The sequence below is a fragment of the Aspergillus ambiguus genome, assembly GCF_047715705.1.
Source record: "Aspergillus ambiguus strain CBS 117.58 unplaced genomic scaffold BDV59scaffold_30, whole genome shotgun sequence".
Classification (NCBI taxonomy): Eukaryota; Fungi; Ascomycota; class Eurotiomycetes; order Eurotiales; family Aspergillaceae; genus Aspergillus; species Aspergillus ambiguus.
The window spans coordinates 143,525-159,378 of record NW_027395543.1 but is presented as its reverse complement, the minus strand read 5'-3'; the positions used below and the strand labels follow the sequence as shown (position 1 = coordinate 159,378).

At 46.7% G+C, this 15,854-nt stretch overlaps 3 protein-coding genes across 3 annotated transcripts; 2 read left to right on the top strand and 1 right to left on the bottom strand.

The window, feature by feature from the left end:
• Positions 1 to 975: 975 nt before the first annotated feature.
• Positions 976 to 1,365, top strand: BDV59DRAFT_204164 (uncharacterized protein; the record flags this gene model as incomplete). Its single annotated transcript, XM_073694397.1, has 1 exon — positions 976 to 1,365. One exon carries the CDS (start codon positions 976 to 978, stop codon positions 1,363 to 1,365), a length of 390 nt encoding a protein of 129 aa, XP_073545449.1.
• A 2,730-nt stretch (positions 1,366 to 4,095) lies between these two features.
• On the top strand, positions 4,096 to 12,128 carry BDV59DRAFT_194827 (uncharacterized protein; the record flags this gene model as incomplete). Its single annotated transcript, XM_073692459.1, has 17 exons — positions 4,096 to 4,266; positions 4,320 to 4,464; positions 4,555 to 4,823; positions 4,895 to 6,185; positions 6,238 to 7,373; positions 7,440 to 7,943; positions 7,974 to 8,576; positions 8,607 to 8,638; positions 8,669 to 8,673; positions 8,707 to 8,957; positions 8,994 to 9,113; positions 9,144 to 9,296; positions 9,330 to 9,358; positions 9,398 to 9,453; positions 9,484 to 9,601; positions 9,638 to 9,678; positions 9,778 to 12,128. 17 exons carry the CDS (start codon positions 4,096 to 4,098, stop codon positions 12,126 to 12,128), a joined length of 7,275 nt encoding a protein of 2,424 aa, XP_073545448.1.
• Positions 12,129 to 13,025: 897 nt separating this feature from the next.
• On the bottom strand, positions 13,026 to 15,675 carry BDV59DRAFT_183979 (Zn(II)2Cys6 transcription factor). The gene is made up of 6 exons (XM_073690613.1): positions 15,340 to 15,675; positions 14,681 to 15,280; positions 14,447 to 14,607; positions 14,221 to 14,391; positions 13,832 to 14,173; positions 13,026 to 13,769 (listed from the first exon to the last, which is right to left on the bottom strand). Exons 1-6 carry the CDS (start codon positions 15,478 to 15,480, stop codon positions 13,196 to 13,198), a joined length of 1,989 nt encoding a protein of 662 aa, XP_073545447.1. The 5' UTR covers positions 15,481 to 15,675; the 3' UTR covers positions 13,026 to 13,195.
• Positions 15,676 to 15,854: the final 179 nt, after the last annotated feature.

Here is a 15,854-nt window from a genome sequence, read left to right as displayed (position 1 = left end):
ATAATATTTACTTTGAAATATAAACGCAATATCGTGCTTAGGATAATTGGTTAGTCATACAATATTCAGATCTACAGTGTATGGGTTTGTGACGGTAATACCTCAAAGTTTACCATAGTCTTACCGAGCCCACCGCTATCCCGTTATCGACGGAAATTTTACTCTTTCTGGTTACATGCGCACCATCTGAATACGCGACCTAATAAATATAACGTCACCATAGAGCATAATTCCCTTATCAGCGTGTCTCTTCAAATTATGTGCGGTCCACTCGTCCACTTCCTATCAAGTGACAGAGAGCTCCCTTCCAAATGGCTCTTGAGTATGGGCCGCAAGGTAGAAGAAACCTGCAGATTCCATTGTCCGAAAGCTTATCGGGATCTGATATAATGGCCCTTTAGGCCCTGGTGCGTGTGCATGGTACATAACCCTTACGTGTGATATTCCTGTTTATAATCTCGGAGAGATTGTCAAAGGGTAGTAAGGAACAAGCGCTGTCCCATACTCTGCTTGTTGAATCTTGAAAATTATTACGCAACTATAGTCTACTCATGATCATGCGTTTCCTCTGTCTTCACGGAATAGGATCGAGTGCACAAGTTCTCGAGACCCAGCTTTCGGCTCTCATCTCTGAGTTGGGTCCCAAATATGAGTTTGTTTTTATACAAGGGGATCTTCCATCTGCGCCTGGACCTGGTTGGTTCATATTGAGATACATCATTCTCAATTCTCAATGCTAATTGTGGTATAGGGGTCGAAGGATTGACGGCTGGTCCATATTATTCATTCTTCACACTTCCCACCCCAGACCAAGTGCGCAGTGTATTTGGTATCATCGACCAGACTCTAGATGCCGAAGGTCCATTCGATGGCATAATAGGGTTTTCACAAGGGGCTTCCCTTGCTGCATCTTACCTGCTAAGTTATCCATTTCCCGAACTACCGGTAAAATGCGCGGTTTTCTTCTGTGCTAGTATGCCTTTTGATGTGGATTCATCCTTGTTTCGAGCGTTAGATGACGGAAGCTTCCGCGATGAGGTCACTGGTGAGGATATTTCAGATGAAATAAGACATGAAATTCCTGAAATCATGAACCGAACGGAATACCCGGGACTGGAAGGCAAGAGCCTTCTGCGCAGATACGGAATAGGCAATCCTACCAAGATTTGGATCCCGACTGTTCACGTTTATTCGAGCAATGACATGTACTACGTCCAGTCCCAAGGCCTGGCGCGCATGTGCCAATCTCTGGACAAGGAGGAGATCGTGCATAGAGGGGGTCATTCTATTCCCTGGGAACAAGGTCTTACTACCGATATAATTGAGCGGATTAAGCGAATGGTGCACGCAGCGGACCTTGCATGAATATTACTTAATTTGACAGCATGGCAGCTCGAATGTGAATAATTATAAATTATTTTTGCTAAATCATTAAGAAGACCCCTTTTCAAAGGTTTTTTTAGCACATTCAAATCTACAAATACCGAAACTTCTTCGATCCTGCTTTGCCTATATTTTGCTGCGGTTCAACTACTAGGCCAGTCTTACTGTCACAGTGTAGGGAACTCTGTCATTGTTATAAATCTTCTCTAACATTTGCAGATGGCAGGGCAATCGAATATTGAACAGCTACTCATTGGATCATGGTCACTTCTTGAATGTCGGTCAGATCTTCCAGATGGTAAAGAGACCATTTACCCCATGGGAAAAGACGCACGAGGGATCATTACCTACGCGCCTAATGGGTATATGGCGGTTCAAATAATGCCTTCGGTCACAAAAAAAATCAAGAAGACTATCCATGATCTCCTAGCATATACTGGTCGTTACTGGTGTGAGAAACAACCCGACGGAAACGCTATACTGAATCATCACATGGAAATGTGCTCCGAGCCTGGGCTGGAGGGCTCAATCCAAAAGAGATGCGTCACACTTTCAGGTGACCAGCTCATTTTGGCATCACCAATATTCCTTGACTTAGAGGTAAAGACATGTCTCACTTCTGTACAGCATGTTATGCATGATATTAAAGTAACCTATAAGCAGGGAGTTTTACAGAAACCGACATTGGTGTGGCAAAGGATTAGAGAATCGGCCGATAGCTTGGAATAATAATGATGGCACTTCAATCCATGTCTGTTATTGGACCATCTCAGAAAGTGACCGATCTTATCACCTATCTGATATAGTTTGCAATCAACTCTAAGCCCTTCCCGATAAGGCTTACTGCATATTCCTCATGCACTACAATCAACTCAAAGCCCTTCCCGATAAGGCTTACTGCATATTCCACATGGACTAATACAAAATAGGCCACTGGTCTATAAAAGCCCGGAAAATATTTCCATACCCATGGAGAGTAAGCTTTTACGGAGCCCATTGGCAAGGAGAGGTGGGCAGAGACTCCTCGGTTGGAAATAGACTTTCAGTTCAATATTAAGCATATTCTTCACGTCAAAAATGGCCCCAATTGGATTACAGTATACTTTTAACTTCATGCCAAATCCCCGGGCGATGAAGGTACGCGTCACCGCCCACTGGACCATGGCTCTCTAACATTATGTCCTTCATATTATGGCTGTTGCAAACATGAACAATCTAGGAATCACGGTTACGCCTGACTTTGTTTTCCGGCGTGATAACAATACCCCGGAATTTTCCGCGGATTACCCGATGGGGAAAGTCCCTGTTTTCCGAGCAGCCAACGGTTTCAAAATCTTTGAATCTGACCTATAGCCCAGTATATTGCTGAATCTGGTCCGTGGAACAATAGACTCCCTGGAAACGACATCGAGGAGCGCGCAACCATCCGGCAGTGAATTTAACACCTGGCAAATAATGAGACTATGGAGCCTACATTGTCGTTGGGTTTGTGGCGCATTCAACGAAGGGCATTATATCAGAAGACTAAAGATATTAATCTGGAAAAATTCAACGAGGACTTCATTGCCTAGAAGGGCATATAAAAGGCCGAAGATGGGTGGCAACTGAAAATACAATAAGTTTGGCGGATATCAGTATGGCTTCGGCAATATACTGAGGTTTCAAGTTCGTCATTGATAAGAGGATGCGTCATGACTACCCTAACATTATGCAATGATATAAGAGAACTCTTGCTAGTGGTGGGGTAAAGGAGGCATATGGTGGAATGGATCTCATAGAGTCCTTTAATTTACCCAGAGTGACCAGTTCTCTGATGCTCCACAAGCAATGGTGTACTTCTCTTAAAGTATTCTACTCGTTTTGTCCCCTTCTAGTAGTTTTAGTAGTTTTCGTATTGCTGCGTATTGTGACTACCGCTATTTTGTAAGTAGCGAATTCCCCGGTGTATTACCTTTTAAGGGCAATATGAATAGATTCACCATCAGTTTCCCTTTCTAAGTCGATTCGTTCTGGGAAGAGTAACCTATTCCGTAGATATCCTCATATTAGCTGATTTGCCTAGTCAAGTCTTATCCTTCGCCCAAACTACAAAATGCAAGGCGTGAAACATGGTCTAGGCCATTATGGTGGTAGGTCTGAAAAAGCCAATGATATGGATGACTACTCTTTCTAATCCTAGAGCCCTATATTCCTTCTTGAATTATGAGGCCCACAGTCTGCACACGAGTCAGGTGAGGCGTAATCTACATATCTTGGTTCTCAGACCCCATCTGCAGAATGACTCAATGCGGAGATATTAAAACTCAATAAGCAAGGCAGAAGCTGGTATCGCTCTGTAAAACTGGTATGACAGACGTATTTCAATCCATACTATACTACTACCTTGCGTTTTGAAAACATGATGACGCTGGGAATTAGAGTTGAAAGCAGGTCGCACAAAAAGGAAGTACTGAGTTTGAAAATAGACCCACCTGTACTTGGGAGTGGGCTCACAGTGATAAAACAATATCCGGGAAATATGGGAATGGTGACGGATCAGCATGTGTATATATCCGCACCGTCTGGTGCCAGATGAATATTCCGGATTCCTGGCTGAACAGATCTTTTCACAGGGTTGAAATAATAGACTTTACTTCTCACCCCAAATCTCAGATCCCTACACAGAGACCACAGTGTGAAAGATCATAGGTTCGTTTGTTTGAAGCCACCGACATGGAACCACTCGCAATAATTGGGTACGCGGTTCGCTATCCGCAAGATGCGGAAAACGTGGACAGTTTCTGGGATTTACTCATGAGCGCGCGGGAGACAAAAAGTCCCTTTCCAAAGGACAGGATTAACGCCATGGCGTTTTATCATCCAGATCCGAATCATGGAGGAACAGTGAGCTGGCCGACCAACACACCATTCCTCTGAATATTGACAACGATATCCAGTTCCACTCGAAAAACGCTCATTTCCTCAAGGAAAGCCCCGTATGCTTTGATGCAGCATTTTTCAAAATGAACAAGACCGAACTTCTGAGTTTAGATCCCCAGCATCGTCTTGTCATGGAAAACGTGTACCATGCTCTGGAGAATGGTAAGTACTTCTATGGCCTATCTTTTCTGATCGCGTCCGATAGTAGCTAGGGACATGGAGCGGCTGACAAAAGGGTTTCGTTCGTCAAAGCGGGTATCCCTATGGAACGTGCAATATCCTCTGAAACCTCTGTATTTGTGAATGGGTACAATCACGATCATGCAGATGCCCTGAATATGGACCCTGAAATAATGCTAAAGTACAAGCCTACTGGGACAGATAACTCATTGACTTCGGGGAGAGTTAGTTGGTTTTACGACTTTCGTGGGCCGAGCCTGACCATTGACACGGCATGCTCAGGTAGTCTAGTTGGCCTTCACTTAGCCTGCCAGAGTCTCAAAGCAAAGGAAAGTAATATGGTAAGTCTGCTCGGCAGATTGGTAATGTTATACATGTAAGTATGGAGCACTCCTTGACTTACAATTTATAGGCAGTGGTCAGCGGGGTCAATGCTATCGGATACCTTCATCACATGATTGGAATGAGTTATTCTGGATTTGTGGGATCTGAAGGAAAATGCTTTGCCTTCGACCACAGAGCTGGTGGCTACGCCAGAGGTGAAGGAGTAGGGACCGTAATTGTCAAACGCCTCTCTGATGCGGTCAGTGAAGGGGACACTATCAGAGCCGTGATTCGTGGGACAGGCCTTAATCACGATGGGCGTACGCCGGGGATAACGTATCCAAGCCTATCATCCCAAGAGGAGTTGATTCGCAAAGTATACCATTCTGCGGGTTTAGATACGAGCGATACGTGCTACATTGAAAGCCACGGCACTGGGACCCAGGCCGGAGACTTCGTGGAAGCTCATGCCATAAGCCGCGGATTTGACACAGCTAACCGGAGTACGGCGTTGTACGTTGGTGCTCTGAAATCGAATATTGGTCATTTGGAAGGTGGATCTGGCATAGCGGGTCTAATAAAGACTATCCTGGTTCTCGAGACCGGCATCATTCCTCCAAATCTCAACTTTGAGAAACCAAACATGAAGATTCAGACAAAATCGCTGAACTTGAAATTCCCAACAGAATGTACGCCATGGCCACGTCCTGGGCTTCGTCGAGGTTCTATCAGTTGTTTTGGACTTAGTGGCACTAACTCACATTGCATCTTGGATGATGCAAACGGTTTTCTCAAAACGCACGGCATTCCTGTGAGATACAGAAGTCCTGTGCAATGGAAAAAGGGACAGCCGGTATCCTCAGACAGCGACGCTTATTTTCCAACATCTGACGACGTGGCGTCGAGTTCCACACGAATAGTTCCGCATATTTCTTCGAACACATACGGCGCTGGCGCTATCAACATGCCAAAATCTCCATCGAAACTTTTCATCATATCTGGGTTTGATGAGAGTGCCTTCTTCCGGGTATTAGCTCACTTATCCAATTATATACACAGCAAACAAAATTTGTCATCTGAAGAGGAACAAAGGTTTATTGACGACCTAGCCTTCACATTAACGGAGAGAAGAACACGATTCAACTGGTCGTCCTGCGTCGTGGCTAGCTCAGTTTCGCAGCTCCACCATCAATTGTCCCAAATGAGCCAAAAACCATTTTATTGGCGGAATCAACCAAAAATCGGCTTTGTATTTACTGGCCAAGGAGCTCAATATGCAGGGATGGGCCAACAACTCCTTGGATATCCCACTTTCTTGGGGTCCCTAAAAGCTGCTGATCAATATTTCCGGTCACTGGGAAGTGAATGGCAACTATTTGGTATGCAGGATTACAATACATGCAATATGGTCCTGCTGATGCTTTTTCATAGAGGAGATTTCTCGCGATAAAACCAGCACTCGGATAAATGAACCGGCCATTTCCCATCCTCTATGCACGGCAATTCAAATTGCTATGGTTGATCTTCTAGGAAGCTGGGGCATAAGTCCTTCTCGAGTTGTTGGACACTCATCCGGAGAAATTGCCGCAGCATATTGTGCGGGGAAAATATCCCGGGAATCAGCTTGGAAGGTAGCTTACTTCCGTGGCCAAGTTGTACATGGGTCTATAAGCCATGAAGGTGCAATGATGGCAGTTGGGCTGAACGCGGACGATCTCCAGGATCATATAGATGAAGTCAAACACATGGACTCCGACGGAGTGCTAACTATTGCATGCTTCAATAGCCCCAAGAACCAGACAGTTTCAGGGGACGTGGAACTGGTCGACAATTTGAGGCGCCTACTGGATGGAAAAGGCGTATTTGCTCGCAAACTGAACGTTGGGAAAGCCTACCACTCCTCGCATATGAAAGCCTTCACGAGTGATTATCAGAATGCGATGGGCTCATTGAGAACCCCGAAGGACGAATACAATCCTTCCTCAGTGGAAATGTTTTCTACCTACACCGGGAACGAAGTTAAGGCCACCTTCTTGGATTCTTCATATTGGTGTGCAAATATGGTAGGACCTGTCAGATTTCAGGCTGCTTTGCAATCTCTTTGTTATGATTCCGCAGTGGACCATTGTATGGAATCCAGTCCTCCAGCAGTTGACGAAATAATCGAGATCGGAGCTCACAGCACCCTTCGAAGTGCGATCAAAGAGGCGGTAGATTCCACACATATAGGCTATTGGCCAACTTTGGACCGCAACGTTTCAAATGATGATAGTCTTCTTCAGACAGTGGCAGGTCTCTCTGGAAGAGGCTATCCTGTCAAAATAAACGAGATTAATCGAGCCAAGTCCCAGTCTGACGGATGTGCCTTGCTCCCAGATTTGCCCCCATACCCTTTTGATCACAGCAGTCGAGTCATCTATGAGAGCAGACTCTCAAAGAATTTCCGTCTCCGCAGTCACCCCCGACATGACATCTTTGGAGCTCCAGCAATCGACTGGGATCCACGTTATCCGAGGTTCAGACATTTTCTGCGCCTCACGGAGAATCCATGGCTAAAGGATTATTCTGTAAGCATCCAAGAAACATTATACACCTCATTTCAGTGCCTTTTGAACTAGTCTAACTCTTGGAAGATTCATGGACAATTCGTATACCCACCAGCAGGCTTCCTTGCCATGGTTTTCGAGTCATCTTTACAGACGGCTGACCAAAACAGGTCAGTTCGTGGTATACGAGTGACACAAATGGCTCTAAACGCACTATTGTCAATACCAGACCATAACCAGGGCGTTGAGATATGCTTATCATATACGCCGGTGGATGATCGAAACGAATTGAGGAGGTTCCACGTGAGCTCGTACGAAGAGCTTCAGGAAGAGTGGATAGAACATTGTTCTGGATACGTCATAGTTGAATACGAGAATATGTCTGAGGCAGTATTGGAGGTTGACCGCGAAGCAAATAAACAATGGCTAGATTTCCTTATTAAGGGGGATCAATGCCAGGAGTTAGTTAGCTGCGAAAAGATTTTCAAGCAGCTAGCCTCAACGGGATTGCACTTGGGTCCAACGTTACAGAAATTTTCAAGCGTGAAGATGAGTAGGTGTGAAAACCGTTGCTCCCTAGTCACCTCGGAAGTTCCCGACGTCCGCTCAATCATGCCGGAGAATTACATACACCCTCACCTTTTACATCCCGCCACGTTGGAATCTTTCCTCACTTCAGCCGCTGTTACACTCCATGCCTTCCCGAAAGCTCCGCAAGGAGAAGGCTTGTTTTTGCCAAAGTTCATTGACCATGTTTGGATCTCCTCCCAGGTCTCATACCGCCCAAATTCCCAGTTCCGTTGTTTCAGCAGGGTTACAGCGTCTGCAGTCAATCAGCAGCGCTGTCAAATTCAGGTCGTACCTGAACCTTCTCTTTCCGAAGTTGCAGTATCTTTCGAAGGTATACAGCTAGAGAAACACATACCGAGTGGAGAGCTCTTCCAGCCCCCAGCACCACCGCGGTTCTATACAATTGAATGGCAGCCTGATATTCATCTTCTTGACAACCACTATTTTGACAGATTTACCAAAAGCACAGCACATCCGAACCGCCAATATGATTTTGAGTGCAAAGTGTTCACTGACCTACAACTTGCTGCGACCCTCCTTTCGACCGATGCGCTTTTTGAGATGAAAGGCCGTGATCTATTTGATTTGGAGCCACATTACTATCGCTTCTACGACACACTCAAAAGCATTGCCGCAGATGTTTTGACCAACTCTGTACCAAGAGTTCCTTTCAATCTCTGGAAGAGGTATGCAGATGATAAGGATCTCAAATCACGGTTATACAAACGCGTCGGATCAATGAACAGCGATGGTGCACTCTTGATAAGGATGGGAACGCGAATAGCCTCCTTTTTCCGCAAAGAAATAGATCCCTTGCACCTAATGTTCGGGCAAGACGATCTCATGACGCAATATTATGACGATGATTTTCGAATCGGAACCATCCAACAGAAGCTAACACATTTTCTGTCTCTTTTGAAATGGAATAAATCAAATCTTTGTGTGCTCGAAATTGGTGGTGGAACAGGATCATTTACAAACCAAGTCCTAGCCTATCTGTCTCCTCCGGATACGGAACGGTCCATTTCGGAGTACGTCTTCACTGACATCTCTCCTGGCTTTTTTGAAAAGGCAAAAAATCGTCTGTATCCATGGAGGGACGTTGTCACGTACAAGCGACTTGATATTGGAAATGATCCTATAGCGCAGGGGTTTCAGTTGGCGTCTTTCGATCTGGTCGTCGCAAGTAATGTGCTTCATGCGACACCTAATCTGCTCGAGACACTCAGAAACATACGCTCATTGATGAAGCCAGGTGGGAAATTAATTTTCCACGAGGGTGTTCGCCAGGATACACTATGGACTAATATCTCCTTCAGTCCGTTATCTGGGTGGTGGTTAGGCACGGAGTCTGAGCGACGATGGTGCCCCTATGTCCCCACAGGAACTTGGAGCCGGTATCTCCAGTCTTCGGGGTTTTCCGGTATCGATCTCGAGTTCCCGAGCTCAGACATTCCTGAATTCTCAAAAATTAGCCTTATGGTCTCCACCGCTCAAGGGGAACCTCTTAGAACTGTCCCAACTGATACCGGTCTGGTCATCCTTCTACCTGATACGAAAGAACCGACTGTTCTTCCAACGCTCAGAGCTGGGCTTGAGCAATTAGGGATCAACTCGTCCATCACTACGCTATCAGAAACTTCTACTCTCAACCTTTCTAGCAAGCTTTGCCTGGCTCTGTTAGAATACGACGAGCCTGCTCTAACAGCTGATAGTATGATTGCTTCGGATAGAATACGAGAGTTCCTTCTCCAGTGTAAGGATATGATATGGGTGTCTGGCGATCCTGTAATCGATCCCGCTTTTGGCATTACAGCAGGGCTTATTCGAAGTGGGAGAAACACAGGGACAAAAGATGATAAGAACTTTGTCACTGTTTCTGTTTCCAATGAACACCCTATCGACTGGACCCCGGCAGAAGCGATTCTCCGCATTATTCGGCGTCAATTTCTCTCTCCTAGTCTCTCACAGAACCGCAACGCTGAATATCACATCGAAGGGGGAGGATTGATCTTGACGAGCCGGGTTAGTCCCAACTGGGATGCCACGTCCATAATTGGAAGCAGAATATCGCTGCCACAGACTGTTTTAAGGACGTTTGAAAATGCTGTACAACCGCTGAAGCTTGTTGGCCGTCAATCTGCTGGTGCAGATCTGGAATTCGTCTGGGTGACGGATGATGCCCAGTCCGACAGGTTAGGTGAGAATGAAGTTGATATCGACATCAGGGCAGTGAGTCTTGGCGATCGGGACCTTGTGGTGTCCAAAGGCGGTCTCCACCAGGGAGGCCTAGGCGGGGAAGCATCAGGAATCATCACTCGTGTGGGGTCGTCTGTGAAGGATCTCCATTGTGGAGACAGAGTGATGTGCCTCGCCGACCGACGACCCGGGAGAGAAGGTGCTCTAAGGTCAGTATTACGGGTGAACTCAGGGCTAGTCGCCCCAATACCCAAACACTTGTCCTTCGAGCATGCTGCAGCACTCTTGGCATCGTGGACATTAGCTGTATACTCACTGAAATATGTCTGCAAAATGGCGAGCGGTGAAAAGGTCCTGATCCACAATGCCACTGGAAGTATAGGACAAGCTGCGATACGCTATGCGCAATGGGTCGGGGTAGAAGTCTTCGCCACCATAGCCAGCCTAGAAGAGAAGGAGAAACTCATAGGCGAATTTGGTCTTGCAAAGGATCATATTTTTTCTGCCCAGTCACCATTCCTCTTAAACTACTTAAATCAGAAAGCCCCTGGTGGTGTTGACATTGTTTTATCACCTTCATCGCGCCCCACTGACGCTACCACCATCGATTATATCGCACCATTTGGCAGGGTTATAGAGATCAATACAGGCATCCCTCAACCAAAGACACGACTCCCTGCAATGACCAATTCCAACAGTGTTCTGTTTGCCAGCGTTGATCTCCCTTCTATTGCCACAAACTTCCCGGGAATAGTACAGCAGCTCTTTGGCGATATCATGGACCTGATTTCAGACCCTCGAAATATCACAGAGGACCGTGTGAATGTCTTTGGCTACGATCAGCTGCATAAGGCCTTTGGTTCACTGCAGAATACAAATGCCGGCAATGTCATCATGCGACCTTCAGACCACGCCGTGCCCGTTGTGCCCGACTTCAAGCCACCTATGCTTGAAGAAAATGCATCATATATAATGATAGGCGCAGTTGATTCTCTAGGCCTCAAGGCTGGAGTCCGTTTGGCTGGAAGAGGTGCCAAGCATCTCATTTTTCTGTCCTCAGCGCCTGGCTCTGATACCAACGATCAAACAGTCAACGACATACTCGACTGTTTGAAAAAGCAAGGATGTACGGTTTCCTTCGTTCATTCGGATCTTTCCAATGAGCCGCATCTTCGGAAATTGGCCGCAGAATTAGAGCAGCAGCTTCCACTCATAAAGGGTGTAATCTATCGTCCTTGTGTGGGCCATCGCGCTGTTGAAGCTATCTCAGAACGACCATCAAGAAGAGGTCATCAGGAAGAGATAATTCGACTTTGGAATGTCCACTGTGTATTTTCCTCGCCTTCAATTACTTATTTCGCCGCCATATCGCCCATAAAGGGTTTAGATGGTCTTTGCAATGGATCTGATGCACAACCGACGCGCACATTTCAGGATGCGCTTATCCGCCATCGAATGTCACTGGGGCTCTGTTCTGTAAGTGTTGACCTGGGTGATATGGAAGACGATGATGCATCGGCTGTTATCGAATATGCCACAAGCGGTCGGGGCCTATCTTTGGCATCTTCTCAGGTCATAACCGGCCTCCATGGTCCCTCATCACCTGATGGGGCGGGTAATTCTGTACCCAGGTACCTATCAGATCCTTTGTTCCAGCAATTAGCAGCTCCACGCACAATAAACATATCGAAGGACGTACCCACGGAACGGAATCTTAATGTACGCGACCGTCTCGTCAGCTCTGAGGGCATGCAGCAGGCTAGCGTGGTGATGTCCCACGAAATTAGACGAAAGCTTTCCAGTCTTCTAAACGTGTCCGAAGATGAAATAAACGAAGAGCGCAATATTCGCGAGAATGGCGTGGACTCGCTTATTGAGATGGAATTCCAAAGCTGGATCAACAAGGAACTCAGTATAAGCCTCCATACGGAGGATCTGATCTCCAATAGTATCATCAAGTTAGGTGCCCAGGTGGTGTCAGCTTCAGCTCTTGTACAGCCGACCTAGCTTTATGTATGCCGTTGTAGGGCACCATGGTAGCTGGAAGGAAATTCAGCCACAAATCCCTACTTATACAGCAAGAAAACATATGCGAGCCTCCATATCAACGAATAACAGTAAATGGCATTAAGCAGAAGATATAAATAATATGATAATAATATGATTCCTACGTACGCAGTGTCCGATAGGCGCCGTCTCCCATTGAAGCCAGCAAAGGTCGCTGACTCCATTGGAATCTCAGGTCCACAGGACCAGGAGGGAGAACTCAACCGCAGGCTGACGGCCAATTTCTATGGAATCCTAAAAGGAAATATTTATTAGGTACTCTCCCTATCAAGAATGGAAGAGTTAGCTTCAAGAATCCACAGACAGCGGTGAGGTTCCAGCTGGGACTTGATCGAATGTATTTCCATAGGAGCCGGGAAATTGCACAAATTTCGACTATAAATTGCGTGTTAATGGGTTCTCACACTTTAGTCACCTGGTAAAACTTCTTTCTGATGAGAAGAAACGGGGTCGTCTTATCGGGTTCTGGCTTGTGCGTGCGTATGTGCCCATGTTACCCCTGAAATTAGGACTCCTTGTGAGGGATCCAGCTGAATACACGAAGAAATCCAGCACAGGGGCAATGCTATTTGTCGGATACTGCGTCGGGAATCTAGTTGGACCTCAGGTCTTCCGCAGTTCCGAGGCGCCAAATTATCAAGTTCGTGACAGGCGTTAATCCAACGAAGGGCAGCATATAACACCTGGATGATCTACTTTGTGCTTAGAATATGCCTCTCTCTTGGCATTAGAGTTTATCTGAAGTGGGAAAATAGACGGAGAGATCGCGAGCAAAGGATGCACATTAACCGGAAAACAAAGCTAACCATTGATTTCCAAACGGATTCGGCATTAGAGAGCACGGATGAGACAGACCGACAATCGAGGGTTTAGATATATTTTGTAACCTACATCTGTGTCCACCATAGATATAGCTCTTGCGGAAGTCATTCGGGATCGATTTCCCTGTAATCAAAGACGTTCTGGAATATATTCATTCTGAGTCATTAGGTTCATAAATCATCAAACTAGTCCCCATGCTTTTCCTTGTCTTCTCCATCTTCAAGAGTTAGGCCATCCCATTTTTCCAAGAATTGGTCCATTGTGTCACCCTCCTGGCGTTCGTGTCCATGTCGGATAACGGTCGAGAAATGCGGATAAAAGCTACTGAACCCCTGTGCATCGTTCTCGCGCCAAGACTGCGCTTCGAAGTCTGTGAACAGCGCATCTGTCTCAGCCGGCAATGATACCTTCGTTTCTCTGGCGGAAACTTGAACCATGCGGAGGGTACCCTTGGCAAAGGGAAACCGGCGCGAGAATGCACGTCCAATAATACAAAGTTCCACAAATGCATTGCGGTTGTGTGGATCGTCTAGTTCCTCCAGGAGAGTGAAGAGACCAATTGTGACCCATTGTATAGTCGAGGGAGCCATGCGATCAATGCCCCATTTGTCGCGGTGGATATTGAGCAGGGAGGAAATGCGCCGGGCAGTGGAAATACAGAGGCGGCGGGTCGACTCGGCAGTTTCAGGATCAAGCTCGGTGCCACCGCTGGAGCGGAGGAAGCCAAATATTTGCAAGACGGTGGTGTGATAAAACAGACTGAGAATCCATTAGAACTTTCCTCTGGTGGAATCCGGCAAGAAGGTATAATTCGAACTAACTGGATACTCAAGACGTGAGGAACCTCCGCGGCTTCGATACGAAGACACTCAGGGAGGTTGGCGTACCACCCTTGGAGCTGACGATAGATATCGTTCACAATAGACACCATTTCGGACTTTGGGGGAGGGTTATCCTTCTTGTGAAACGCACGACTAATTCCTATCGTAATACAGCAGAAATCGGACCACCGGTCAAACACACAATTATGGTGACCACAGACCGGTTGTGCATCGCGCGGGTACGGCGACCACTTATCTCGAGGGTCTTCGTGTGTAATGGGGACACGCGCCCTTTGAGGTGGACTAATATCTATATGTTTCATTAGGGATACCGTAGCGGTCCTACAATTTCTCAGCATGTCAATTGCCCCAGGAGGCTTCCAACTTACGACGCAATATTGAACACACCCCACAGTGTACGGTTGACCACATTTTCCTCTGTGCGTTCTGACTTGCCGTTAGGAAGCCGTGGAGGGTGCGATGCAGCGTACTCCTCCGCGGCGCGCGTCGCAAGATCAAGATACATCCAACCGAGACGATCCTTGCCCATCAATACCATGCTATGCATGCTAGTTAGCCTGTGGTTTCTTTGTATCTTCGCTCACGGTAACCCACCGAATGAACAGTATCAAAAGGCCCTGAATGGTTGGAATAGTGACATGGCCCTGTTCCACTTCTTCCTGCTCGAGCCGTTGTCGAGCCTCGTCGTAAAAGTGCCCTCCTCGTGAAAGCATATCCCCGGGAACAGTGAACACTTCGGCATAGTCGGAATAGTACTGGCAGTAGTTCTATGTTAATATCACCTTCTCGTCCCTGAGGCTCTTTCCTCAGTTCATCCAGGCTACATACACTCGCTTCAGCAAGAATCGCGTTGACCAGAAAGGGGGAGCAAAACCGACAGCGCAAATCCCCAGCCTGCATATCGCGAATGAAGGCATCTTTATCGAGCCAATCAAAGAATGGATATGTCCAGGTGATCCACAGCGAAATCAAGTGAGACACAAGATCGTCGTTGTCTGTAACAGATGTCCACGGCTTCGCTGGTACCCGATACACGGGTACGTCAGTCAAACGACGGACATCCATCATACGACGGCCAGAGGCCTGCATTGAGTCGTCACTCTCGTCATCCGACGGCCGCAAGATATGACTCTGGACCTCCCGGAGTTCAGGCGTGCTTTCAAGCTCAGTCGGCGAGAACGTCTGCTCCAGGAATATTTGGAGCTCTGCGAACGAGGCATTACTCTGGATAAGATTAAGTAGCTGAGCAATCTTAGTGTTCTCACTCTCCCGCAAAGCAGAAAGGAGCCGCAGGAGAACATCTTCAGCTTGCTCGAGACGGTCAAGCTTCCGTTTCATGGCAAATTTCCGGCGCATATCGGCCATTTCATCGACGATACACTCGAGACCATTGGACATACAGTGCTCGCATGGTGGATCACCACGACACTGTGACAGGTTATAGTCTATTCAAGGAACGGTGAGGGGAGCTGTGATGGGACACTTACTTTGAGCTTCTTCAGCTTGCACGCCCGACATGCGGTCGTCTTATGCTTTCGCCCCGGGACTACATCGTCTGAGGATATGGATCGTCTTGGAGGTTGACCTGGTACAGGGGCTAGAGCGCGAGAAGGTTGTTGATCAGACATATATGGCTCTACGCCAGTCCAGGCGAGGGTTGTAGGAAGAACAGGCGGTCGTTACAACTCTTGTGAGAGGGAAAGGAGACATCACTCGGGATATAAGTTAGTGTTCTATGTCCATCCTGAAAAAGCGCAACGGCGTTTCCGAATAAAAATACATAACGGGTATTCGAAAAGCGCAAAAAAATAAAAAAGGAAAACGAAAACAGGGACGAGAAAAAGAAAAAAGAAATAGAAAAGAAAATAATAAGGAAAATTCAAACTCAATAATAATGGCATTAATCAAATCAGATCTGTCCGTAGAATAAACCAGAACAGCACTAAGAATGAAACGTAAGAAGCGTACCAATGGACCATTTGCGGGAAATGTCGATTGACCT

Excerpts from the sequence above, each read along its gene's own strand:
- BDV59DRAFT_183979 (XM_073690613.1), bottom strand. The coding sequence starts at position 15,480 with ATGTCTGATCAACAACCTTCTCGCGCTCTAGCCCCTGTACCAGGTCAA. Across the intron at positions 14,174-14,220 it reads GGTGTGTTCAATATTGCGTC|GACCGCTACGGTATCCCTAA; the intron begins GTAAGTTGGAAG and ends GAGAAATTGTAG. Across the intron at positions 13,770-13,831 it reads CCTCACGTCTTGAGTATCCA|TCTGTTTTATCACACCACCG; the intron begins GTTAGTTCGAAT and ends ATGGATTCTCAG.